At 46.0% G+C, this 26,161-nt stretch overlaps 1 protein-coding gene across 1 annotated transcript in view; it reads left to right on the forward strand.

Annotated features, from left to right (window-relative positions):
* The window catches only part of RFX8 (regulatory factor X8), a 59,168-nt gene that overhangs the window by 28,540 nt on the left and 4,467 nt on the right, over positions 1 to 26,161 (forward strand). Inside the window, exons 5-14 of the mRNA XM_088794426.1 lie at positions 5,206 to 5,269; positions 9,281 to 9,391; positions 9,964 to 10,041; positions 12,149 to 12,262; positions 13,113 to 13,263; positions 15,552 to 15,610; positions 17,041 to 17,182; positions 19,350 to 19,444; positions 22,416 to 22,530; positions 24,165 to 24,481. Coding sequence (XP_088650552.1) covers positions 5,206 to 5,269; positions 9,281 to 9,391; positions 9,964 to 10,041; positions 12,149 to 12,262; positions 13,113 to 13,263; positions 15,552 to 15,610; positions 17,041 to 17,182; positions 19,350 to 19,444; positions 22,416 to 22,530; positions 24,165 to 24,481 — 1,246 coding nt within the window. The remainder of the gene's footprint in view (positions 1 to 5,205; positions 5,270 to 9,280; positions 9,392 to 9,963; positions 10,042 to 12,148; positions 12,263 to 13,112; positions 13,264 to 15,551; positions 15,611 to 17,040; positions 17,183 to 19,349; positions 19,445 to 22,415; positions 22,531 to 24,164; positions 24,482 to 26,161) is intronic.

Genomic DNA, 26,161 nt, shown 5'->3' on the forward strand with positions numbered 1-26,161 from the left:
ACTGGTTGCCACCCGCTTTTTGGCCCTGTTCACCCTATGGTTTTCAAGGCTGGTTAGAACTTGTTAAGGTTAAAAAAAGTATGCATTATCTGGTTGTTGTCTAGCAGCCCAAAAGACATACGTGTGGAGAATAACACCCTGGACGGCTCCTTGGGTGGAAAAGCCTTTAGAAGCAGGTAACACTCCTAAGTTCCCCATGGTGGGGAACAATCTCATTCGTTCAAAGAATCTCCCTTGCCCATCTCCAGCCCAGAGACACCCCCTACAATGTAATGTGCTATTTACTGTCGGCCGGTGAGGCCTGACTTCCAGCTTCTGAGTTTTGCCTCAAGAAGCTGGATGTGAACAAGTTAGACCTTCAAGACTTCCCAAGGTGTCCACCTAGGTTGTCATTTTGCAATTAAGGTGTTCATACAATCAACCGGGTCAGGATACAGTTAAACAGTGGGGAAGCAACCGCCCTTGATACAGAAAATGACTAACCCACAACAGCCAGCAAACCAGATTTTAAAATAAGATTTCAAAAGCTTTGTCCTTCCTGTGTACACTGTTTCTTATCACACATGTCTGTTTTACAAGACAGATTAGAAGGGATACTAGAGATGAGGCCTTGAATCAGAACTGGGTTTCCAGGGGTACGAATTCTATTTTTCTTTTCCTGTATGTAAAATGGGGATAAAAATAAATTACTATCTACCTAATGGATTGTTGTGAGAATTAAGGTACTACAAGAAAAGCCTTTAACAATGAGTAACTGCTGAGTATTTTAGTGATTAGTATTATTAGTATAATCAAAACGATATTAAATACAGCTTTTTGCAATCATGATGACACATATCCTTATATGAATACATGTATTTACTATTTTAACTTTGGATATAAAAATATTCATTGAAGTAAGGGTATCTTCTCCTAACCAAAATAATTAAATTCATGTGCTTCAAGTAAGAATTGAAATTAGATCCTTTAACGATGGGAAGCTCGAAGCACCTTTGTTCTGCAATCTGACACTAAACAAGTATGGTACATGAATTAGGTTTTATTACATTTTTATCCTCTTACCTTTGTAATTGCTTCAAGTTGTTGCACTGCTGTTAGAGTGATTTGAGAGGGCAAATTACGATGCCAAAATGATGTAAATGAAAGTCTGGATTAATGACAAATGATGTCAAAACCTGAGAATGTGGATGCAAATTGTAGTTAGACTAAAAGAAAGTTAAATGCCAAAAAGCATATTAAGCTAATACTACATTTAAAAAATATTATGAAAAAAAAAGAAAAAAGATGAGTTGTGTGCCATACAATCATACCTCAATATTCTTTATGCTGGACCCTCTTTTAGCCAAATTGATCATAAAAACTAATTAAAGTAAAATGTGTTTGTCACGCTGTGTCTGCACTGCACTGAGTGAAGTGGACAATTTACAGGGCCCCACAAGAAGCCTTCCTCCACCCTCCCTACGTGAGGCCCAGAGAGAATCTTCCAACCAACACATGAGCCCCCAGGATTCTGAGGCCGTGTGTCCACAAGGTTATAGGCTCTGGAAGCTGGAAGAAGTCTTAGGAGTCACCACATCCCATTCCCTACCTTTATAGGGGTGGAAAATTGAGCTTCTCAGAGTTCAAGCAGCACGCTCAATGTCGCACAGCAAGTCAGTGGCAGAACTACACAAGGAAGCCTGTTGTGTTCTCAGCCTCCCTTCTTCCCCAGGCTTACTGTCTCTGCTCTCTCTCCCTCCATTTCCCTGACCCTTCCTGGCACCTCCTGACCACTTGCCCTTTCCCCAGTAGTTGAATCCGAACATCCTGAGCCTTGTGGAGCAGGAGCTGAGGGGACAGCTCACAGGGGACCCAGTGATCTCACTGGGTTGACTCGCTTCAGGACACTGCTCTGCCATGGGCCTTTCTTCTCTGTCATCATGACGGGGCACTGTTATAGCATCTCAGGGCTCAGAGAACAGTGGAAGAAGGTCTCCTTTCAGACTGGGAGCCCTTCTTTCACAGCAAGGCCAGCTCAGGATGTGCGGTATGGTTTTATTAGAGCCGTATTTTAGCAATGACTGCTTTTGACCAGAACCTAATAAATGTCCCATAGGACTGAATCAGAACCACACACGAAAAATGACACAGAGGCAGTGGCCCCAAAACACGAGGCCAGTCTAACTGGCACCCTGAGAGCTGAAACTGTCACCTCCAATACTGCTTGGGCCTCCGCCCCAATTGGTGCTGGTCTCCGGCACCAATTCTCTGCCACCTGCTTTGTGGCCTGGCTCTAACATTGCCTCCTACTTACCCTCTCATCATGCGTATTTTCAAGGATTTTTGCGCATAAGTTCTCTGAGTGTAGGTAATTTTTAAAATAAATAGGATTTCACTCAGCTTACATGTTGACCCATGTGGTGAGCCATCAATCTGAATTCGGGCATTCCAAAGGTGGGAAGAGACAGCCTCGTGGTCCCTTTGAACAAGCAAGCTGTCATTGTCTGGCCAGGTGGAAAGTGGGACTTTTTTTACCAATGACTGCATCTCTCCACAAGGTTAATAAATTTTCTCTTTCCTATTATTGTTGTTTCCATGCATAAAATCCCTAATTAAATGCTACAAAAATAACATAGCTCCCCAGTGAAGATAGTGAGATTATGTCCCCTTGTCTGCCACACATAAGCCTGTGTATGGCAGGAAGTTCCTTTTCCGTCTTATAAGAGTGAGGAGGGTGATACCACCCTCCTTTCAGTGGCTGTTGAGTTCAACTCATTCTACATTGAACACATGGCAGAAACTTGGGAGTTTCATTTAAAAATTCAAAATAATTGAGAGATCATTTAGTCAACTGGCCTCCAAAGCGACCAGAGTCAGGATTGAGGGTGGTGAGCCATAAGATAAGTGTTTCCCTTTTCATTCCTTTGAGTCAGAAACCAGACCTGCTAGCGTCCAGATTCCTGTTTGTGAGTATCCTGTGATGATTGCTGTCATCAAGGAAAGAGTTTAGGACGTCCTCTCAAAGTATGGTGATGTGACAATTGCCAACCAAAGTGGGCTAACTAATCACAAGTGAAGCTCTCCTGAGATTATCCCGCTGCCAATTTACGGGCATGTAAACTGTTGAACTAACAAGAGACCAGGATGTTCCCCAACACCCTCAACTTCAGCTGTCAAAGCCTTCGCTCGATGTCTCTCCAATTATTTGCGTAGCATCTTTTCTGCCCTATAAGCTGTGACCTCTGTGAGAACAGACCTTGTCTGCCACAATCACAGCTATATCCACCAGAGCCCCGCACAATGCCTGGCATAGAGTAGGCACGCAGTAAATAGTTAATGAATGAATAAGAAATGGAAGGAAAGAAGGACGGAAGGGAGGGAGGGAGGGAGGGAGGGAGGGAGGGAGGGAGGGAGGGAGGGAGGGAGGGAAGAAGGAAGGAGTTTAAATGCAAAAAACAAAAAGGAGCTTAAAAAAAACATATCATGGTTTTGCATTCATTTTCCAAAGAAAACATTAGGAATAGCATGTCAACACAATTGTAGAATTGTGGAATTGTAGAGAAATTGCTCTCTTTCCAATTTAGTTGAAGAAAGCCTTCTGATTGATTTTTAAGACATCTCTTAAAAGCTGATGACCATATTTTTCTATTTAAATTCCTTTTCTGTTAATCCTTTATTCACTGAACTTTCATTTTTGACATTTTCTTCTGTCTTCTTTCATTTTATGTTTTTTTCATTGTTTTATTTATTGCTTGTTAGTTTTGTCAATATAACAGCCCAGAATCTGTGTGGCAATGGGCTGCTTATAAAATTAACCCGGAAAAACTCCACCACTGTCCACACCTACCCAAGAAGATATCATTGAGACATGACAAATAGAATTCTACAACTTTTAAAAATTGTTTAACATTTTTTCAATCACAATTGACTTGTTTTAAAAAAGTTTTAAATTCTTCGCCTTTGGCCCCCCTTCCATCACCCATCAATCTATTATCTTATGTAGAGATACAGAGTTGACTGTTGAACAATATGAGTTGGAATTGCATGGATCCAATATGGGGATTTTTTTTCAATTGACCCTCACAGTTCACACCTGGTTGTTCAAGGATCACTTCCAGTTTGAACATTTCCTTGTCCTGAAACTTTCTTGCCGTAGAGGTATTCAAAGTTTGATTCTTGTTGTGAAAATGACTCTTATTAAAAGATAGAAAGGGTGGCTTTTTAGTGGGTTTGTATCCAGACCCTGGCTCTATCTGCCCTGTTTTACATAGAGTGTTCTGATCAGATGGGTATCGAGTATTCTACCCAATTTTCCATGACTTGGGTGGGAGAATGGACTGACACAAACCACCAGCAGAGAGCTCATGGGGCTTTGGAGAGGCTGGGAGGGGGTGTAGGACCTTCCTGTGTGAGATGAAAGCTGTTTTCTTTCACCTCCTCTCCCACTCCCACCTGCTCTCAGCCCCTCCGTGCCTTGAATACCTTGCGTCCAGAAGCACAGTGTTAGTCTGCTGCCTGCCTCTTCTCTTTGTGTGTCTACATAGAGTTGAAATAATCAGGTAGGAGGACAAGTGTTGGAGTGGCTAGAGCAGCCACAGCTCTGAGAATGGCAGGGGAATGGGGAAAGAGATGCCACCACCTCTGGCATCTGGGGAATCCACATTCCCTGTGCAAAGTGGGGCTCCCAGTTTCTCAAATGCCCACAATTAAAGGGAGAAAGTACCACCTCACATGAGTCTCTTCTCCATGACTTGAGATGTCTCCAGTGTAATATACGACTCCAACAGGCATGGTGAAATGGAACTTACATCTTATTAATTCTGTTTCTTGTTCTATGACGGTGCTTTGCTGTATCGGCTCAGAGGACATTATCATTTCTGAACTGATCATTTTAAAAGCTCCAAATCAGAAAACATAAGACTTCATGTCCATTATGATTTTTCTCTTCTCATAGGAGCAAGTTCTACCCATGATGACATCATATCATTCTTCTGTAGGGAATAAACCTTTAAAAACTAATACATGGTTGTCCCAGTTACAGAAATAGATTTTTTTTTTAACTGCAAGCAGGAGATGATCACCAGTTGTGGATAGAAACTTAAAGGAAGGCTTTGAAATAAAAGTTATGTCCCATACAAATAAGCTGTCTGCAAAATAAATTTCACTCTTGTGCTCAGAAACAGGTGTCTGACTAACATGATTGCTCTGTTATCTGTTCTGTCACAGTGGAAAAGTCCTTGCCTTTGACAAATCTACTAATTATGACAGCATTACCCAACAAGAAGGAACAGTGAGTATTGAATAAAATAGACTTACCATAATATACCCTGGAATATTCAGTAATTGTTTAACTAGATGCAACTATTTTCCTGTGTGTCATGTTCTTCTATGTGTAGCCCTCACAACTCCCCCATTCGGCAAGATTGTTGAGTGTCCACCGTGTGCCACACACCATGTTGGGACAAATGAAGTCACTGTCTACAGGGAACATACTGTGTGGCTGCACATCAGCTGTTGAATGTGTTTCTTTTACTATAATTAAAAAGGATGTACAGGTTGTGAGCAATAAATCTGTGTGCCTGTGTCTCTATATTACAGTTACAGCTCTTTGAATTAGGACACCAGAACTATTAACAGCAATCTCATCACGAGTTGAATGCCACGACAACACGATAGCACGTTGATGCTGTCTTGTTGACAAGTGTCATTGAATGGACAATCCTTTAAAAACCTGTTTTGTGACCAGCACTCTTGAGGGCTAGATGGGGAATGAAAGAAAACTAAAAACACACAAAAAACCCGTACTTCCTATACTTGAATAGAATACACTTTCACAGTGAGGGAGCTAAGACAGACGAGGAACAACGTGTGTACTGTTGAAGGGACAAAGCAGGCTGTTGGTGGTTTGGGAACTCCAAAGTGGGCGGGAGGGAAAAAGATTGTGGTGGGCCGTCATGGAACACGCGGTCTGTGTTGATTTCCTATTGCTGCTGTAACCAATCAGCACACATTTCATGGCTTCAAACAATACAAACTTAATATCTTCCACTTCTCCGGGTCACAAGTCCAACACAGTTCTCACCAGGCTAAGATCAAAGGGTTGGCAGGGCTGCATTTCTTCAGGGGAGATCTGGGGGGAGTCTGTTCATTTCTTTCCAGCTTCTGGAGGCTGTCCTGTTCCTTGGCTTGTGGCCCCTTCCTCAGTCTTCAAAGCCAGCGAAGGCAGGCTGAGTCCTTTTCATACTGCCATGTCTCTGCACCTGGGAAAGGGTCTTTGCTTTGAAGGACCACTGTCATTACACTGGGGCCACCTGGATGACCCAGGATAATCTCCCCATCTCAAGGTCCTTCATCGTAATCACATCTGCAAACTTCCTTTTGCCAGGTAGGGTTCCAGGGATTAGGATGTGGACGTCTTTGGGGGCCATTATTCTGCCTGCCACACTGCCCTTGAGCAGGTTCTGGAGGGGTCGCTAGGACCCTCCCTTAGGAGACCCTCATGTTGAGGGTGTAGCTTGCATTTGTGCTGGGAGGTGTGTGGGCAGCGAGGAGCTGGAGGTGAGGATATTGGGGAGCAGTAGACTCTGGGTGAGGTCCATATGGTGGACAGCTTTTCAGTGCCACGCTGAGGAATTCAGATTTCACCCAAAAGACTGTAGAAAACCAATGAGGCATCTTCAGAAGGAGAATGACAGGATACATGTGTTTTGGGGCCAGTAATTCTGAGAACAGTGTCTTCCCCAATGCAGGAAGAACAAAAGGCATTGAGGAAACTTGATAGAGTAACTCAGGGGCGGCAGATGGTACCTGGCTGGGCGGGCCATGACATGAAAGGGCCCTGCATCTTATCTCCAGGGTTTGACACGTAGTACGTGCTCACTGAAGGTTGTGCAGTGAATGATAATAATTCCAATAACGTTTCTTGGATCTGTTGAACAATGCTAAACTGCATTTAATATACCTGGAAAATCTAAATAGAATTTCTCACTTTTTTCTTTTTCATTCTGCTGAATGACTTCTCCAGCAGAGAGTCGAATTTGAGTTGTTCTATACCGTACCTGCACTTTAGATTTCTGATTGTTTATATTGTGAAGAAACTGTTTCAATTCATGATTTTTTTTTTTAATTCTTTTCTCCTGAAAGACCACTTCTTTTCACAGGAGCAACCTGAGGGAATTGACTTGAGAAAGTCATGAATTTGCTTTTCATTATATTATTGTGTAACAGCTTGCACTTATATTCTCCTTATAATAATTTCTAAAACGACTACATTTTCAGATAATTTCTTCTGAACTGGTGAAACTATAATGTATTTGTCATGTTGAAATGTAGAGATTTCTGCAGAGTTGGACAAAGAACAGTCTGCCTAGAGCTGCCATTCTCAACTTGAGTGTGCAGAAAGCCTCACTTGGGAAGCTGGTTACAATGATAGCTTTCTGGCGTCCTCTGATTCACTCAGGCCCTCAGGAGATGAACCCCAAGCACCCCCTGGGATTTTGATGTCGATGGTTTCAGGACCACACTGGAGAAACACTGGCTTTGATCATTAATGATCAGGAGACCATTCATGAAAACAGGAAGTCAGGGTGAGCTCTGAAGAAAATGAATGCACTTAGGGTGGGATGTGGTAGGTAAGAGAGGCTAGCCCAGAACTAGAATGGAAGATTCCTCGTTATTCTCTAATAGAAGCATTGATGGTCAGGCCAGTGAACTCTATGAAATAGCCTCACCCTTTTTGATGACCAGCCGAGTATCACCCACACCCACATACTAGGAGTGCTATCCGTCCGACAGCTCTGAATGAAGCCAGTGTCCTAACGCGGTAGGAATGAGGTTTGAACAGCCCCCCTACGGGAAACCAAACAGCACCCAATGGAAACACCCTTTGAGCCGTCATCTTTCTGTGCTACTACTTTACGTATTTGTTTAGACATTTATACCCCTACTCTATTCCAAAAATATCAACAAGGGGAGTTTTAACTTGACATCTTCGCAATATTAACTGCATAATGTACCTTTTTCCAGGGAGAGGGTCCACTGCTTTCATCAAATTCTCAAAGGGGTTCAGGACCACAAAAGAGTTAAGAAGTACAGATTTTAGGACACTGAGAAGACTGTTGAACATAATTCCTAAGATTCCTCAATCCCTGATCCTCAATGATATTGGTTGATAATGAGGGAGCATCAGAGGAGCAGGAAGCTGGCGGTGCCTGTCCCGAGTGTGTGTAGCGCTGTGTGGGATGGTAGTTGAGCAGCATTCCTCTCCCTAAGGGTGGGCGCCAGTGATTCAGGAGCCTCTCTGCCCTCAGGTCGCCTGTAGACAGGCACATACCGCAAACCCACATAAAGGATCTACTAAGCAAGATGTAAGTAGCTCAGGAAGGCTCTGAGTATATAAGAACTGAGAAAGCTAAGGGTGAAACACTGACCTTGGAACCGGACTCTCACAGAGCAAGCCATTGGGTTGCTGAGAGGATGAAGACGAAACTCTCTTGCAGGTTGCAGTCCAACATGGCAACCCTTGCAGCTCAATCCAACTCATAGAAATGGTGTCCTCCTACTCTATTGAAATGGAAATTATTCAAAAGAAGTTCAGGAAAATCCTGAAGGAATCATTTAAACTAAAATTAATGTCCTTTACTTAGATCATAAGCGATCATGCCTTCCCTTGCTCAGAGGGGACACAGGAAGGAATGTGGAATTTGTTTTCTTCTATGTTACCTTTCTTCCTCTTTGATGGAAATGTTTTACATTCTGTAAATTGTTCTTCTAAAAGGAAGTCTGTTCCACTTGTTTGTTAAGACTTGAAATTTGTGATACAACTAGGCATTTTCCTTGTTTGTTAAGACCTTGAAATTTGTGATACAACTAGCCATTTTTATGCTATAGGCATGATGACCCAGACAGGATATGGTTTTATTTCGGTGGCGGGGGGACAATTATATGGACAAGGGTTGTAGAAATGTATTTGTGGCATTAAATTATTCATAGATAATACTTTTATTGTATATTACTATACAGCACTTGTAATACATGACCACCAGAGTGATACATTTGGGTAATATATTAAGTTCTAACTCCTTCCTGATGACCGTAATTCATAGAATTATAAAGGAAGGTTAGTATCATTTGGAATGAAATAAGGGAAGAAAGTTGCTGGGGTCAATAATGTTTCCAGAGGTGTGGATAAAAGATTACACAGAACATTAACCTATAGTAGCAATGTGATTATTACATGGTTTACATGTGAGAAAATGCATTTTATTTTAAAGAAATAATCTATTGTGTCAACGGTTTCTAGAGTAAAAATCATTCAGCAATAAAGACAGACCCAGTTGGATCACCTTTGTCTGAATTCAGGAGATGTCCATTCTGGGAGCAAGAACTGGCAAAGAAGTACTCCTACAAATTGGTAGGCTCACACGCATGGGAGACACTAACTTTTTATGCCTCAGGCAGTAAATATCGTCTTATTTTGCCTGTGATCATAGTTGCACCAGAGGGAGTAATGTTTGCCTTCTCCCAGACCTCTGAGAACCAACATTTCCTCCTGGGCTTGGTGATGGTTCCCAAATTCAGGTCTTCCCCTCTCGTCCTATAGAAAGGCTCCACCTGGGACCACTCTATCATCTTCTAAAGTGAGGGCTTCCCATGACACAGAAGGGAACAGACATGTGAATTTTCTAGAAACTGGGACTGGGGCGTATGGAGGGGGGAGATTGGGGCTGAGGGCAAAGGATGTCAAAGACCAGTGGCCTTTACAGGAGGTGGTACAGACACCACTGTGGAGTTATGACATCAAAATCAAAGCTACATCAATTTTAGGCCAATAAGGTTTGCATCACTCCACATGAGGTAAAACTTAGCTTCTGTCAAATAGAAATTCCAATATAAGCAGCCTCTGGGGCTTCAGAAAGGCCTTTGAGGAGCAGTTCATTCTTGAAGTGGCCTGCAAACTGACATAATTGTCCATCTCCTTCCTAGATGGCCTTTCTTGCTGATGAATACTGCAACTATTGTCGAGACATTTTACAAAATGTGAGGAACCAAGCACTTGAGAGGGTAGGGTTTTATCTATAAAATACAAGCATTTATGACTCGTTCTTAACCATTTTACTTGAAAAGACCCCTCAAGGGATGTCTAGTGGTAATTCATTGCACTGAAGGGCTTAGAATCCACCTGTTTTATAGTTAGTGAGTTCTTGAAGGTGATATTTTTATTCAGTTTAATCATTTGGAAATTTTCCAAGGTGCTAATATGTCTAACTTTATGCTTTAAATGTAATTCTTCTGGGTTTTTTTTAGATCCTAATTCCAGTTGATTTTGAATAAAGTAATATTATTATTCACACTGGAATTTTCAATAATGCTAAAGATCTATTTTATTGATCCATGAGAACTGAAAAAGAAACAAAACTTTGAAGCTTTAGTGTTCTAAGTACTTCAGAATTGGGTGATAATAGTAATTCAGCATGAGTACATTTAGTACTCACTCAGAGTAAAGCATAACAGTGAGGAAGGGACCAGGATGTCTTCAGAACGGCCCCCATCCTGGTAATGCAATGCTGTGACTATCCATCCACATTGGTTATCTATTATATCCCTTCTTTCCTGCATTCACTCATCAATAGTAATTCAATTCTTACTGTGTGACCAGCACCATTTCTGGAACTAAGAAGGCATTCTCCATAAGGCTTGAGAGCTGATAGTCTGGTACTAAAAGGAACAATATAAACCAATAAATAGGGTACAATACGGCAAGTTCTAGAATAGCAGTGTAATTAGACTATCCTGGGTGCCCAGAGGAAAAGTAACAGAGATGGCTGGGGAGTGCTCCCAAGAGGAGGTCATGTGGCTACAGACTCTAGTGGAAAAGCAGAGGTTCAACAGATTCAAAATGAGGTAAAAAAGGGCTTCCAGGTGACAAAAATGTGCTGTGACTATGACTAGATTTTATTACCTCTAAAGGAGAGAAGCCATATAGGAGGTGGGAAAATAGACTGGTGCTAGAAAGGGCCTCTTATGCCCTGTGAAGGATTCTGATTTATTAAGAAGACAGTGTGGGAGCAGTGACACAGATTGCCATATTGGAGCAGAGGGAGTGGCAAGGAAGTTTTGTCGTAGTCAAGGTGAGAAGTGATGAAAAATGTCAGATCTGGAATGGTGACAGTGATGTCACAGAGAAAGAGGGACAGATTAGAGAAATATTTCGGAAGCAAACGCAACAGGATTTGATGACTTTGGACTTGGGTGGTGAGGGAGTTGGCAGAGATGAGTCCATGGCTGCTGCTTCATTCAGATCCACCCACCCCAAAAGGTCATGCTCCAAAGTTTCCAACCTGAGAGGAAAAGGATTAATATACCCCACTTGTTACACTATTGTGTTTTTGGTTAAATATTTAGAGAGTCTCTTTGGCGATGTCTTCTGTAGAATTCATGCTCCTGATAACAAGGTTTCAAATCAGTGGTTCATCATCAGGTAACCCAAGGGTTGGCCCTAACTTCCTTGGCAGCCTGCACAGTCTTGCTTGAAGTCACTGGCACCTCCTGGTGTCCGGGTCATGATGCCTCTGAATACTTGAGCCTGCAGAAGTCCCCAACAGTCAAGAATCTTTGTGAGCGGGCAACGCAGATTGGCCACCTGGTTCAATCATGGCATCTGAAAAGTTCACATGGGGGAAAACAAAGGAAAGGAAGGAAACTTCCATTCTGTTCCTCAACAAAAGTTTTCCACATCAGTCTTTAAAGAAGGCTCCTGCGTAGAATGACACCAGGCCCCTTTGGATGACAACCCTTAGGTGACTTGTAACTCAATGTCAAGGGGGAAGCATCTTTGATTACATACCGGTACTTCTCTTTCAGAGCTAAAAAGTAATTGAGGGATCAGTCAGTCAATGTTCATTCTAAACTCTGCTCTATGCTCCTCCGGCCATTTCCTCGTCCTATTATAATCAGCAGGAGCCCCCTTGTGGTTACAATAGCTTTCCTTCCCAAAAACTTCCTCAGGAAAGTGTTCCGTGTTATCCCACCCAACTGGATAGACTAAACTTTACATTAACTGGAATGAAGTCGGTGTCATTATCATTTGGGACTGATTAAGTATATAGAGGGCTTAGTCTCACCGGGCACAAAATCAGTTTCCGGAGGCGTGTTCCGTTCCTTACCACAGGTGGAGGACTTGCTTACTTCCTTCTGGAAATCTCTGCAGCAAGATACAGTGGTGCTTATGTCATTGCCTGATGTGTGCCAGCTCTTTAAATGCTACGACGTACAGATGTACAAGGTAGGAAGCTGTTTGTTTGAGCCACTGCTTTGTACCTTTCCAGGAATTGATACCAAATGCTGGGGCTGGAACTGCAGCCCTCCCTCTCTGCAGTGTCCGTGGACTTCAGGGCCTCTGAGGAGTGAATGGTGGGGTTGATGGACCATCAGCCTTTGGATCTTTCCCTAAAAGTCAGCTTTACTTTTTTAATTCCGTGAGAGTCTGAGTTACCTCATGTAAAGAAAAAGCCAATCTACACGGTAGCCTATAGTTCCAGTGACCGGGGAACCCCAAACTGAGTCAAAGTTCTTTCTCCGGTAATTTCAACAAAAGAAGACTTTAAAAAAAAAAAAAAAATGAGTAATTGGAATAATTGTTTTGGAGTATACAGAACTGCCAGGGTTTTTTGTTTGCTTGTTTTTAAACTCTGTCTCCACAGTGATTATTATAGTTTAGGGGTCAGTTACATTTTCACTACAGTTTCTGTGGTGAAAATGTGTTCTCTTTAAGCTAGTCGTGAACCTTTACATTTTATTTTGTTACTTTTTAGGAAAAAAACTAGCGCTTCTAAGTTTTTAATACAGTGGTTGAAAACCGGGGCCTGGGTTCAGCTGAAACTTTTGGTTGGACCCATCTAGTTTTGGCCAATACCGCGTTTTTTTAGAATTTTGAATCAGCTATCAATATTAGATCTTTGAAAAAACTTCAAATTCTGACCACACCCATGGTGGCGAGGGCTGCGTGTGGCTGCCCCCTCAAACCCGGTGGGGCCTTTTCTCTGAGTTTGTGGCACATGTGACCTTTGGCCACTTGTAACTAGAGGGTACCTGCCCTGGTGAACAGTCACGGTGTCTTGACATTTTTGTTGTAGGGGATTGAGGACGTCCTCCTTCATGATTTTCTGGAAGATGTTTCTATTCAGTACCTGAAATCTATCCGGTTATTTAGTAAGAAATTTAAGCTGTGGCTGCTTCATGCTTTGGAAGGTTTTCCAGCCCTTTTACAGATCTCCAAACTCAAAGGTAGGTTTTAATGGAAAAGCTAAATTCTGTGAGAGTAGATGCGACACCGGACTTACAGGCTGGCAGGACCGCTCAGCTGCGTAATGCGTACTCCCCCTCGCCATGAGCACAGTCCACAAGGCCCGCCCTGCTCAGAACTTGTGACTTTTTCTTTAGTGCCGATAATGGATTCTGGTGCTGACCCATCACACCCTTTTACTGATTCCCCTTTCTGAATCATAACAGGGACTGTGGACAGGTCCAAAGGGTTAGAGGTGTAGAAAGGTGCCTGAGGGTTGTGCAGGCTGGGAGAACATGGCCGGTGCCTCCTGCACACCTTTCTTCTTTAACCCGCTACCGGAGGGGAGCCCGCAGTCTGCTCTCCTTGCCCCTCGAGCTGGACCGACCTGGGCTCCGATGCCAAGCTCCTTCCAGCTCTCTGTGCTCTTTGCAGCCTCCCAAAAGGCTTCAAAGAATATTGCTTCCCCTTAGAAATTCCTCCCATGTCCTTAACTTTCTCACACCTCTGGGGCCACCAGGACATTCACCGTTGTGGTCTCAGTCTCTCTGCTAATTTTCGAGAATGCTTTTTCTTTCTATCTGGCTGCCAGGTTATAGTCTCTAAATATGACTTTCACTGGGCTGCCTGTCTGCTCGGGGCCTCCAGTGGCTTCCGTTAAACACCCGCACATACCCGCTGGGTGGGTACCACGTTTTATGGCCCTGTGTGCGTGTAGCCTTTGTGTGTGTGTTTCCGTTGTTGCCTAGAACTCTTTCCAATGCCCTCTCCACGGCAGGGTCCTAGGCTTCTTGGGCCAGCTCAGGGCCACTGCCATCACCAGACCCTCTCAGTTAGCTGTAGGTCTTGCTTTCTTTGCACATTTTCTGCTGGTTTCTCAGACTGCCTGCAGAGTAGGAACACGACTAATGTCACGCACAATCCCTGCACGCCTGGCTGTGTTCATCCTTATACTGGGAAACTTGATCCAGTTTGACCCACGTGGAAATTTTCACGTGGCCAGGCTGGGCCCATGGGCCTTTGTGGTTGCCAGCCTAGAAGGCAGCAGGGAGGGGACACTGCAGAGAGAGAGAGTGGGGTCTGGGACTTGCTGTGAAAGGGGAGAAGCCCCACTTCAATTTTCCTGGGGTCACTTTCCCACCTGCCCTAATTCGAGCCCTTGGTTTCCCTCTGTCCCTGCTCGAGGCTACATCAGCGGGCTTCCTACTTAGTTGCTCATCCTGTATCCTGCTCGTCACACTCTCCTCCACACCTGGTGATCTTTCTAAAACAGTGATTTGATCAACTAACCTTCCGTGCCCCTGCTGCCTGGAGGCTCCTCTCGTCTTCACTGTGCAACGTCATCCACTGCTTGGCCTCTGGCCCCATTCCCCGAAGGACACCCCCCCATGCTCCCCAGCAACACAAGGCTGGTTGGCCCCACAAAGACCCCTATTGCTGCTACTCTGTGCGCCTAGACAGGCTTCCCCACCCCCATTCCCTTGGCTAATCCCTAATTTATACGTTCAAGCCAGATGGAATGCTACCTTTTAAGTGACGCTGTCTCCGATAGCTTCTTCCAAACAGGCCTCACCCTGGCCTAAACCCCTACTCTCTTCTTCCCTGAGCTCTCACCTTGCCAGGGGGCACTTACCTTGCTGTTGGGAAGCTGTTTGCATACCCGGTGACCCATTCTCAGAGGGGGAGCCCCTTGAGGGTAGACGTGGCCCTCATTTGCCCGACAGTTCAGCAAACATTTATGGGGCAAACCCTGCCCTCGGAAATATTTGTCACATGAAAAAATTAATACATTCAAGGGGAAAGTGTCCTTCTTTTTTTGTTTTCTCTTCTCATTCTTTCCTTTCCTTTGGTCATTTTCTGAGGAGAGCACTTGGCTGACAACCACACGGGCCCATGGGCCCAGCCTGGCCAGGTGAAAATCTCTAAGTGAGTCAAACTGCATCAAGATTCCCAGCATGAGTAGAGATGAGAAAGTGGAGGGAACTCAGGTGGCATTCCATCTGGGCAAAAATCCTGAACTCCTTTGGGTAGACATGTCAGATGCCAGGATGGGTAGGGGTATTTTAGTCAAGTTGCCTCTATTGGAATCTCCTGGCCATTCGGGAAAGGGTCCACGGGCAGTGGGAAGACGAGGCTGTGTGGAGGCCTTGCTGTGTGGAAGCAGCCTGGGCAGCTGTGCCTCCTGAGGCCCACACGGGCATCTCCTATCAATGCCTTGTGTTCCCCACTTGAGAATATGAGAATATGGCGCTATAGTATCAATAATGGCTGTGTGTATTGTTCTCAACAGAAGTTACCGTGTTTGTCAAAAGACTAAGAAGGAAGATATACCTTTCCAACATGGCAAAGGTAGGTTTCCAGCCACAAGACAGGAGGGAACAAAGTAGTTTCCTGAAGTGAAAGCTGAAAGCTCCAAGTATCCCCTCAGAGCAAGGAGGCCATTTCCACCCACTTGGAGGGCAGAGAGCAGACAGGAGGTCCTAGCTGGCCACTGGCTGTGCAAGCCTGGGGGGCCCCAAACTCCCAGCGATAAGCCCCCCCTCTCCTCCCCTCCTTGGAAAGGCCCCAGGGACCAGCTCTCCACACAGGAGAGAATGCAGGGTGAGCAGGTCACCAGTCTAACGTTCCAGAGGCAGACCCTATCGAGGGGCCAGCAGGGCAGCCAGTGTCAGAGGTGAAAGAGCACCGCAGCAGAGCCTGGGAGAGACAGACAGAGCCCTTCCCCATGTGCATGGCCCTGTAGATTGTGTCCAGGCCGCCGGCTTCCTCAGCTCTGACCTTTTCTCTCCTGGGTTGATCATGTCACTTCAGTGTTAGAGGCAGATAGAGAAGCGCTGAGGAAAAGATCGTATAATGCCAGCACGTGGGCCCCTCAGGAATCTGTCCTGAAATCCTGTGGGCACCAGGTCAGGACAGCTGGGGACTGTCACTCTGTTCCAAATCAGTCCCAGCTCGGGGGAGCTCAGGTGGGCCTTCCTCTTAACTGTCTCCATCCTTCCAGCACAAAACTCTCCCTAGACTCCGAGTTCCTGGGGGTTGTTTTCCCGTCACGTGCTCACGGCCCGTCCAGCATGTTTGCATTCCTGACTGGGTCAACCAGCGAGGAGCTGCGGCAACACCACCTCAGCTCACCTTGCGTGGCCAGCCCCTGCTCTGCATCTTATCTTTACACTTTCTGTCACTTGGGAAAGTGCCCTCAGTTTCCTCTTCTGCAAAATGGAGTTGGCTCTAGTGCCTATGCCTCGGGCTGGTGTGCACACGACCCATTGCTTGTACTATGAACCCCAAAAATATGAAGGACTGGCTTGTCCCCATTGGACAGCTGGGACTAAATACCTTGTCCAAGCTTCCCAAGAGGAGAGGACAGATACAGCTTCTGAATTCCTGCAGCCACCCTCCAAAATCAGTCAAGACTGTTTCTTCTCCAAAACTACAATGTCCTCACAGACCCGCAATCTCCCACGGTTTTCCTCTCTAGAGTAATTCAGGCTTGTTGAGTGGGGCGCAGAGAACAAGAAACAGGGAGAGGAAGAGCCGCGGGGTCACATCTGCGTGTGGCAGAAGCATTCTAAACGCTGATTTTCAGAGAGGCAGTTTTAGAATGTGTGAAATTCGAACGTTTTCGTTGTCACTGAGGCTTTCATTTTAATGGGTAATATCGAACCCCACTTGGCTTTCTTCCCAACAACAAAAAATCTTGGTAATTTGGAGGGGGTGGGATTAGGCAAAAGTAAAATGACAAGACTGAATTAAATATTATGCTTCCCCATTATCTCCAGACTATGAGGATGGTGTTGGAAAATAACAGGAGAGTCAACATTCTGAAGTCGGACCTGCACGCTATCATGGATATTTCTAAGGAAGCCCTGCCAGGTAACCTGAGCAGCACAGACGACCTGGAGAAGAACGCGGAGATAAAATGTAATCTTCCCTCTGCAGCTTGCTTTATTGGAGTGCTTGGTATATATTGGGGGCTGGCACAGCCGGCACTAATTTAGGAATTTCTTAATAGAGAAATTTACTCTTTGATGTTATCATTTATCTGCTCCTTCAGGGGGCGAGGAATGCCCCCAGAGAACCACTTCCAGGGCTTACCCAAGTGTCCTCCAGGCAATCAGGGCCGGCACACGTGTTTGTTGAGTGAATAAATGAGCAGATGAGTGTGGTTGCTGCTTGACAATTATGTTTTCTGGAAAGCAACCTGGAATGCGCCTTTAGGGAGAAAAAAACACTTCTGCAACATCTTGTACCTGCACAGATTCTTCTGTCCTGCCTGAATTGGATTGAGTTAGCTCTCTGCCCTGCCAGAGTCTGCTGGCCCTATTGCTAGCATCAGCAAGTATTATTTTGCACAACATGAAGTTTAACCATGGTGCTTTTACTGTATTTCCCTACTTTACAAACAAGTGATGTTTCGCATGTGGGTATGCTTGCCTTTGCTGTCTGATAATTGTAATTAGCTTTCAAGAAAAAAAAAATCCCTCTTCCACAAAGATCTTGACAAGCTGGCTGACAGTGTTGTTACATTCCCAGAAGGTGCAAGTAGGGAGAGACGGAGCTCTCGCACTCAGGGGGAGAACGTGGGAGCTGTTTCAAGGGGGGAGCTGCAGAATGCTTACACCCCTCCCCAGACTCTGGGTCTGAGGCTTGCTGAGAGAGGGCCATTTCTGCCCTTTCCAGATATGCCCGCCCACCCGGATGCCCCAGGAAGGCCTGGCAGCTTCATCCTCGTGGACCTAACCCCATCCTGGTGCACACACCTGTGCATGAACTGCCTCCCCAGTACCCATGAGCTCCATCAGGGGCCAGCTATGGCTTATTCATCTTGGTTCACCCAACACAGAGCTGGCATAGGGTAGCACTGCAGTATTTCATGACTAGATGGACACATGGATTCAGCAAGGCCTAAAAGCATCACAGATTATCCTGTCCTCTTCCTTTGACCTTGAAGTAGGGCTGATTTAAGCTGGGTTGTACCAGTTATTGAAATATTGAAATAGGTCACTCTTGCTGATAAGTAGCCTCTGCCCCTCCCTGCCACGCTTCCCGTCCCATGCTGCTGTCCCTTAATTATCTCCCTGCTTCTATTGCTACCCCAGCATCTCCTCTCCTAGATACTCCCCTGCTAACCAAACCAACAGCTAAAAGGTGAACACCTAAGCCAGCAAGCTTCAGAGCTGTGGACAGCAATGAGCCCAAAGGGCCCCCCCCCCCGGCCTCCTGGCTCCCCCAGAAATCCCAGGTGGTTGCCCAAACCCTGCTCTTGCCCCCAGCCTGAGCCCAGGGGGCCCCAGGAAAGCATGAGGCCTCTCCGCCTCGTGCCTGCCAGCCTGCCCAGGGCTCCTGTGTACCTGCTGGCATCCTTGGGTGTCCTTCCAGGAGGGCACAGAGCCAGGAGGGAGCCTCGCCTGCGGGCTGCCACTGCTGACACCTGGCAGGCGAATGTTCGGGGTGTTCCTGTGAAAGCTTTCAGGTGAATCCTGGTGAATCCTCAGCCAGGCCACAGCAACCTCCTGGGTTTTCTAAACTCTGCCTGGTACCCAGCGGCACCCAAAAAGGTGGGGAGGCCAAAGGCTGTTCATTTGCTCTCCATGCTGCCCGGTAGACCCAAGTCCCCAGGTCACACATGCTGGGGCTCCACCCTTCCCGTCTGTACTGAGTCTGTAACCCCAGGCAGGACACTGAACATCCCTCAACAGCTTTGATGTTTACCATCAGTTAATAAACCAACTCTAATGAAAATGGCAAGGATGGGTGAGGTCATGTCTGTATCATGCAATGAGCTCATCTGAAGCCAGGTTCTGTGTAATTAGAAGGTGCAGCTATTATTTTGAAATATTTCTTTCCATTTCAACAAGTGGCAGAGGTGGTTCCTAGGAGGCAACACCACATAACTCTGAACTAGACGACCACAGAGGTGACAAATCCGGCCTTAGAATGCATCCTTTGTGTTCAAAAGGAGTGTGAGGCCACAGGCAATGCCTTTGAACTATTGTTCAGGTGCTGTCCCCTAGGTTACCTAGTACACAAACACCTATGGGAAAATTCTGATGCCTTGCTAGCAATCTTTTTTTTTTTTTCTTTATAGGCTTACACAGTTTAATTTCTTTGCTGGGGACATCGACAGACCTCAGTGTTTTCCTGAATTGTCTGTCTTCGAATCTCCAAGCATTTGTCTTCCAGGTACAAAACCATAATTTTGTTGAAGGAAAGAAGTGGTTATTGTTCATTCTTGCTACATGGTGGCACCGAGTACCCATGACTTGGTGGAACGCACAAGAGTTTTCTCTGGCCAGAAATGTGTCAAGGCTGGTGTGGGGATAAAGGGCAGAGAAGTGGTGTCTCACTCCTGCAGCAAGGCAGGAATCAGAGGCTGGCACATGCGGGAGGTGTGTGTGTGCAGGTGAGTGCACGTGTGCAGGTGAGTGCACGTATACAGGTGAGCGTGTGTGCTCAGGGGAGAGTGTGTGTGTAGGTGAGGTTGAGTGAGTGTACGTGCAGGTGAGTGCACACATGCAGGTGAGCATGTGGTGAGCATGTGTGTGCACCAAGCGAGAGTGTATAGGAAAAGGAGCGGTTTTGTCTGTATGGGGAGAACAGTACTTGCCTGGGTGTTTTGCAGAAACATCCCAGCAAAGTGTCAGGCTTGATTTCAGAAAATCAAAACTGCATAGGTATTGGGTGTGGGTGGATTTGGTCCTTCTGGTCAACATGCCACTTGGGAGTTACTTTAACAGGGTCCTTCGACTGGACTGTCAGCATCACCTGTGTCAGCAGTCACACTTCCAGGGCTGAGAATGCCATCGGAGGAAGCCACAGCACCTAGGCCCCTGTGGGACCAGTGCCTGGGTGGGGGGTGCCGGGGCTGTGCATTAACACAAGGCAGTGTGGGCCCCCCACCTTTGTGGCATTGTCGTCTGCAGGCTGAGGCCGTTGGGAAAGGCCTTGATAAGGGGGTGGGATTTAAAATGGGAAGTGAAGCATGGATAGAATGAAAATCAGCTGAGGAAGGGACACAATATTCGTGAGAGAGAATGGTGTGGGCGCGGTGAGCAGACGGAAGAATGGATGACCCATTTTAGGGAAGAAGCACTAGACACGTCTGGAGCAGAGAGCAGAGACTTGGAGGCGTGGCACTGGGAATGGGACTTTGGGTGCTTCCTGCTTTAGGCCTCGGTCACATTTCATTCTCTCCCTTCCCCACTCTTTCTGGCTTTACCCCTATCCCTGTCCTCACAGTGGAGGAGAAAGGGCAGAAATAATAATTGGCTCTGCAAAGACTGCAGGGGGCGTTGAGGTCACAAACCTCATAGAGATGAACCAGAAAACTCCTCTGGAAGGAGCTGGAAAGCCTGGTCCAACCCTTGGCAAGTGTCTGTTTCTATTCTTTGCTTCTTGAAAATAATCATTGCATATTGTGGACGGTGTTTCTTCCTCCTCGCTGGTCTTCAGCAAAGCTTCTTTGTAACAGTGGTAATGTGTCCGCAGTTGCATTGTTGCCAAGACATGTGCTTGTTGGCTATGTCCTCACTGACCGAAGCTTTCAGTCCTCTCCCTCAGCCTCTAACTTCTCCAAGCTGAGCCCCGTGAGACCCTGAATACCAACCCTGCCACGCAGCAGCCGACAGGCACGTACTCCATTTTAGGCCATGTAACGCTCCATGTTTCCCAAGTCTCTATCATCATATCTTCAGCCTTCACACATGAGGCATGTTAGGAAAAGGGTGTTTTATAACCACGTGCCTTTGAAGGGCTTGTTTTTGTAAAACGGCTTGGCTGATTGGGGAAAAAACACAAAAACAGGCCGTTGTCAACAAAATACTCAGACTGTTAAAATGTAAACCCTTGGGTTTGTCAGAGATGACGAATGGCTTCAGTTGTTGGCATCTGGCAGCATGCTGGCAGAGGAAACATTCAACTGTGTCATGTGTTTCGTTCCCTGGTTCTCTCCCCCTCCCCACCCCGTTCTCGTACAGTTCGAGCCCAAGAGAAGTTCTAAACTGAGGACCCTGAAGTGCCACACTGGTGGGGAGCAGAGAAAGGCTCAATAATGTTTCTGGCTCATGTCTGAACGTTTGTGCAGAGAGCGTCGATCACCCAGAGCTACTTGTCTGGATGCTTTTAGAAAGTATCCTCGTGTTGTTGAACACTGGGGTTCCTTCCAAGGGCCCCATTTCAGGTGATCAGAAACACCAGCCCAGGTGGTCAGAAGTTGTGGGGGAAGGACAATACTACTGAAGCGAGTTCCCATGCACCCAAAGCCCAGGGCAACCGTGGGGGTGGGGAGGGTGGCGAGGGGGCTTTTGGTGCAGGCAGAAGGGAAGAGAAACAAAGATGAGAAAGGGCATTTCCTCATTTCTAGTCAGTCTCCACATCTCTTCTTCAGAGATTTGGGCTGAGCCAGTGGGTGGTCCACACGCATATGATGACACTTACAGAAGCTTCAGGGCCATCCATCCCAACATATGCATGTGAAATTCACATGACTCCATTGGTTCCTAAATCATTTAAAGGGTGGCCCAAGGCCATTCTTAATCTACATGGGGATTTCTTTGTCCACATATCGAGGCATCTCACTGGTACCCACTTTAGTGCCACTCAGGCTGTCAGATGACCTCGGCTCCACTGGACACGCAGGTGGAACCTTCTGGTCCTCAGATCATTTACGTGGCACAGTGACCAGCTTTGTACTTGCCAAAATCAGCACCATTACTGTTCATTATTAAGGGATTCCGCGCCACGTTTCCATAATATCAGACTTGGCAAGGATAAAATGGCCACTGACCCTCTCAATAGCAACTGCCAAGTGGACTTCAGTGAGGCTGGACCTGCAGTGCTTCTCTGTCACACTTCACAAGTGACCTCTTTTTCAAAATTGTGTGTGATTTAAAAAAAAAAAAAAGTAGGCCAGTTCTCCATCTCCTTTCTCCTCCCTGCCAATTTCAAAGGGCTCTGCCCTAAAATCGTCTCCACGGGAGATGAAGCAAGACCAGAAATGGGCCAGGGGGCCAAAGCTCCATTGTCATCTTATCATTTCTTCTTCTCATTTGGCCACTGGAAAATGTTTGTGCCTGACGAATATGTGCCTTTGAAAACATGCTTCTCTTCATTGTGTCATTAATCCCAGCATTGTTTTCCCCACAAAATGTAACAGCCAAGCAGAAGCAAAGAGGAGTTCATCAAATTGGCCGCCAGCTTTCAGCTAAGATGGAATTTCCTTCTCACTGCCGTGAGCAAAGCCATGACCCTCTGCCACAGAGACAGTTTTGGTAAGTCAGAGAATACCAAACATTCACATTCTCCCTTTAAAATGTTATGATAGCGTAAGAATTTTCCACTCATCTGCCACGAGTTAATGCCCAATTCCTTGTTGCTACTATGTAGAATCCAGTCATCTTCTTTTAACCTTCTTATGTAAAATACAACATAGACAAAAAACACACACAAAACCATAATCACTTTTTTTTAATGGCAACATAAAAGTTCATCAGGTAGTTGGACCACGCTTCACTTGCCCATTCCTCATGGTTGGATGTGTAGGAAGCCTCCCCTTGTCTTTGAATTGTGTGCTACGGGACATTTTGAGAAAAGCACCATGGGAGACCACTGAGAGGGAGAAAAAATAGGTTCTTTGGAGCACCCCATTGAACTTGCAGGAAAAACAATTGCTGTCGTCACCAATGTATGCACATGGTGGAAAGAGTGAAGTAGTATATTTTGCAAACTTTTGGGTCAAAGACATGGTCTTTCCCTGTTGGGGAAGGTCACATCTGTCACCTCTGTGGCACAGATGCAGCATAGCAGAGTTGTAGGAAGGGAAGGTCGCCAGCCCCATGGAAAGGATCATTCATCTCAACAGACATTTATTGACCCTACAAAGTCCCAGGCACCTTTCCATCCCGCAGTGGAAAGACCAAGCCTTTGAGCTTACATGTCCATCAGCATGAGGAGCCCTGCCCAGAGGGCTGCCAGATGCCCTCAGAGTGGCAGGCAGAACAAGGGAGAGAAGACAAGCCTCACTTTAGGTCCGTTTTGCAAACACTGGAGCTCTTTCGAAGGTTGCTGCTGTAAGCTGCTCTGTAGGGGACAATCTTTGGTAGTGAGGCCCTCCCCTTCAGGGAAGTCCAAAATAACTCTACTTTATGCTAATGCTCCCCCAGACCGAAGTGACAGCAGGTTCATGTGCAGTCCCAGGAAGACCTCGGCCCTGTAGTTGTTGCTTTTCCCTGTCTACTTTCTCTGGACCTCCCTATGAAGTCAAAGTATTCACACCAGTTTATCCTCTTCACATGGACCATGGTTTCCAAGATTGAAGAGGCCCAGAGCTGTTGGCCAGGCTCACTCTGGACCAGGTCATGCCATCCCACCAGGCCAATATCTTTCAGGTCCATCAAGGAATAATGAACGTTGTAAATGGCTTTGAAATGGACAAAAAGACTACCTGAAGTGGGTCAAATGCCTTCAAGTGGGCAAAAAGGTTCAGCACACCCTCTGAGTTATCTCCACCTTTCGTGGTCTTTGAGTTATTTTACAACCCTGTGCCTTGTATCAAACTGGTCATAATGCAAAGTGGTAATAATTCCTCCCCAGGAATGCAAGCTCCTAGTGTCAGGTGGATGCAATTGATGACCCATCTCATACCAGATGAGTTTTAAGTTCCCTTCTGTGGCTCAGGCTATTTAGCTCTCTGTGCTTTCTGTCCAAAAGCTGCCTTATTGGGGTTCTCTGGATATGGAATGCCACGTGAGGGATGGACTCTGCCCAAGACCCTTCAGGGTCATTTATAGAAGTGAAGCTCTAATATGCAGGAGTTGAAAGCCCCAGAACAGTTGTCAATTTCACAGTGATCTGTTTATTCGTCCAGCTGTCTATCTAATTATGCATTAATTTTATTTCAATGTAGGCTCCTGGCATCTGTTTCATTTGCTGCTTTTGGAATACGTGATTCATCTCCTGCAGTCATGCATAGACGAGGAAGAGGAGGAAGACGACGTGGGAAATCTCAAGGAGATGCTACCAGATGACCAGTCCCCTGTCCAGCCAGACCAGGCACCTTTCCACGGGCCAGAGCCTTCACCATCTCAGGAATATGGAAGCCCAAGTGTGGATCCACCCCGGGTGATGCTGAAACACGAGAGCCAGAGCCGCTGTGCCGTGGGAATGAGCAGAGTGGTTCTCAGAGTCCTGGGGTTCCTAGTGGACACAGCCACAGGCAATAAGGTATAGAAACTGGGGCCCCAACTTCCACAAGTTTTTTTCAAGGGCAATAAGAACTACTGGGTGATTAGGAAACCCATAAAGACTACATTGTCCCAACAACAGTACAGGATTCTACAGGCATCTTTGCTTAGGTCATTTTGCCAGGAGTGATTATAATAGTTTGTCTGTTAATCACCAGTCAGCTTAGGTTTGGGGTGCGTTGATATGAGCCTGGCAGGATTCGAGGCACAGAATATGTGCATGGCCTTGGTCTTGCCTTCCCAGACTCTTCCTGGGTTAGGCTAACTAAGCAATAGATGACCACTAGCCATTACACTAAGTGGTATGCACTGAAAATGCCTCTGGCATGCAAAGAAGGGAAACATTGAATGGTATGAATAGTAAGGATTTTGAAGAAATAGAATTGGGTTACATCTTGAAAGATATAAAATTAAGAATTTCTATTTATCCAACACCTATTCTATTCTATACCCTTTATATACATTATCTCCGAAGCCATACAAGCCTACACAGTATCTATTCTGATCATTTTCATGCCTTTCGTGAGAAAACTGAGGCCCAGAGAAGCTGCGTGGCTTGCACAAAAATCACACAGCAAGTAAATAGTGGAACAGAGATTGGAGTCCTGGGCTGCCTGCTCTCAAGTCCATTCTTCTCCCACAACACGAGCTCAGAGGAAGGTGGTCCGTGCCCCAAGAAGAGTAGGACATGGGTTGGAGAGGTCAGAGGTGGGGCCTTGATGCTAGGAAGAGGAGCCAGACTGATGCAGGAAGCAACAGAAACACCATGACGGAGGCAGGGCGAGTAGCTGGTTTAAAAAAAAAAAATCTTGACACTTGTCTCAGTACTAATTTCTAAAAGTTCTATACCTGTGTCTGGTAGTTTACCACTTTATATGGTCCTTCTTTTGCAGGCCTGAGTTCCCCTTCTGAGTGGATGAGTTGTGCTTGGCAGGAGACCATTAAAAGCAGGGCGTGGCTCCCGACCTGAGTTACTGATGGTCATGGCCATGAGTTGAGTCACAGCCTGAAACCATTCATGCCCTACAACCCTCAAAATAACCAGAACCTTCCAGGGACCTCTCCTTCCTGAACAAACCCTCATTCCAAGTTCTCCAGGGTGCAGAAAACCTGGACAAACTGCTATTAAGTGTGTCATGCAGGGTGTCAGGCTGGGTCTCTGGTCCTTCTCCCCACATAAGAACGCAGGATATGGTGAGGCCAGAAAGGAACACCCACAGAGCCATAGATAGGGGTGTCATACCACTATATTCTCGCTGGCGGCTGGGTTGGAGACACAGGAAGCAGGAGCGACACTATCTGCAACCTGCCGTCCATTTCTCTCTGCCAACCAATCTCACTTGCTAGCTGCAATCTGCCGTGCTAACTGCAATTCGCTCTTGCTAGCTCAGCCACTGTCGCGTCCAACCGCAACACAGGCAGTGAGTGAACGAGAAGGGGCGGCGAAGGGTTAAGAAAGAAACAGAAATCAAGAAAGTTATGAAACAAGGGGCCAAAGGTCTCCCAACCTCAAAGGACTGAGAGCCCCGAATCGGGCCACCTTGTGGCTTTTATTGATATACACACAAGGAAGTAGCATTGTTTTCTCCACGGTCTATAAGTCTCATACATCATATCAGAAAACTGATTCAAACCAATCACCCTTGCCTGCAAACAGCCA

This window comes from Rhinolophus sinicus, chromosome 2, assembly GCF_057876585.1.
Source record: "Rhinolophus sinicus isolate RSI-liver-muscle chromosome 2, RSI-T2T, whole genome shotgun sequence".
Taxonomy (NCBI): Eukaryota; Metazoa; Chordata; class Mammalia; order Chiroptera; family Rhinolophidae; genus Rhinolophus; species Rhinolophus sinicus.